This window comes from Entamoeba histolytica, genomic scaffold (genome assembly GCF_000208925.1).
Source record: "Entamoeba histolytica HM-1:IMSS scf_1104750518393 genomic scaffold, whole genome shotgun sequence".
Lineage (NCBI taxonomy): Eukaryota > Evosea > Mastigamoebida > Endamoebidae > Entamoeba > Entamoeba histolytica.
The window spans coordinates 1-1275 of NW_001916072.1; the positions used below are offsets into that span (position 1 = coordinate 1).

The 1275-nt window shown below is 25.6% G+C and overlaps 1 protein-coding gene across 1 annotated transcript; it reads right to left on the reverse strand.

Moving 5' to 3' along the window:
- Window positions 1-73: 73 nt before the first annotated feature.
- On the reverse strand, window positions 74-1174 carry EHI_136840 (uncharacterized protein; the record flags this gene model as incomplete). Its single annotated transcript, XM_001914556.1, has 1 exon — window positions 74-1174. One exon carries the CDS (start codon window positions 1172-1174, stop codon window positions 74-76), a length of 1101 nt encoding a protein of 366 aa, XP_001914591.1.
- Between the last annotated feature and the right edge of the window lie 101 nt (window positions 1175-1275).

Here is a 1275-nt window from a genome sequence, read left to right on the forward strand (position 1 = left end):
TAAGAAACAAGTATTAAAAATAGATAATTTAACAGGAGATGTTAATGTTATTAAAAAATAATTGAATTAAAAATTAAAGTGTGATTTTTAAATATTTTGAAGTATCATCATGAAGAGGATCTGGATGATATTTTCCACCACACCATGTAACATTTTGTTTTCCAACATTAAATTTCCCACATCTTCCATCTTCTTCTGACCAATCTCTAACATATACCCATATATTTCCTAAACAATTAGGAATAACTTTTCCATTAATTAAATGAACAATTGCTATAGCATTGATTTTTCCATCAAAGAAAGAATAATTATTTAATGAAGATAATGAAGTATAAACTAAAATAAAAGAATGAAGATTGAAAGCATTTGGTTCATTATGAGATGATTGTTTTGTTGTCTTCCCTCTTTTTGTTCTTCCAAGTGCATTAAGATCATTAATTGAATCTTTTAATCCAACAGTATATTCTTTTTTAACTGTTTTTCCAACTGACCCATAAAAATCAGCAACATTAAATTGATTTTTCTCTGATGATGATTTTCCTTTCTGAATAATAATTCTTCTTTGAAGTGTAATAATAATATTTGATACTAAAAGATCAATAGTATTTAATGATGAATCATTCTCAATTAAATAAAATAATCCATTTCCATTGAATAATTGAGAAGAATTAAATTGAGATAATTTTGATATGATTACCCTATTTATAGTAATAATTGATGGTTCTATTGAAGCCTTAATAACTTTAAAACTTGCAAGTGCGGCTAATAAAGCCTTTATTCTTGTTTCATTATCATCAATATATTTCTTTACTTCTTGTTTAATTGCTTCATACATATTACCATGTTTATAATCAGTTACTGAATTTGGAATAGATACATAAACTAAATTTAAAAATCTAGGAGCACTAGATAAATTTGATGAAGATTTCATAAATAGTTTAATATAATTTCTTATTTTTGATTGTGAAGAAAGATTTATATTTGTATTGTCTGAATGAAAAGATAATTGTTGTGAATGAGGATACTCATATGAATCATATGAATCATCCATTGCTATAGATTCACTAGAATCAGTATCACTTACCATTGATTGACTTGAACGTATTGATCGTGTTGGTTTTCGTCGGATTGTGTTTGATTCATTAGTAGGTGCCCTAATTGGTTTGCTATTCATCTATAAATAAATAGATCAATATGACACATTTATATTGTCAACGACATTTCACTATAACAAGAGAAAATGCAATCGCAGATTTTAAAACATATAAATGGATA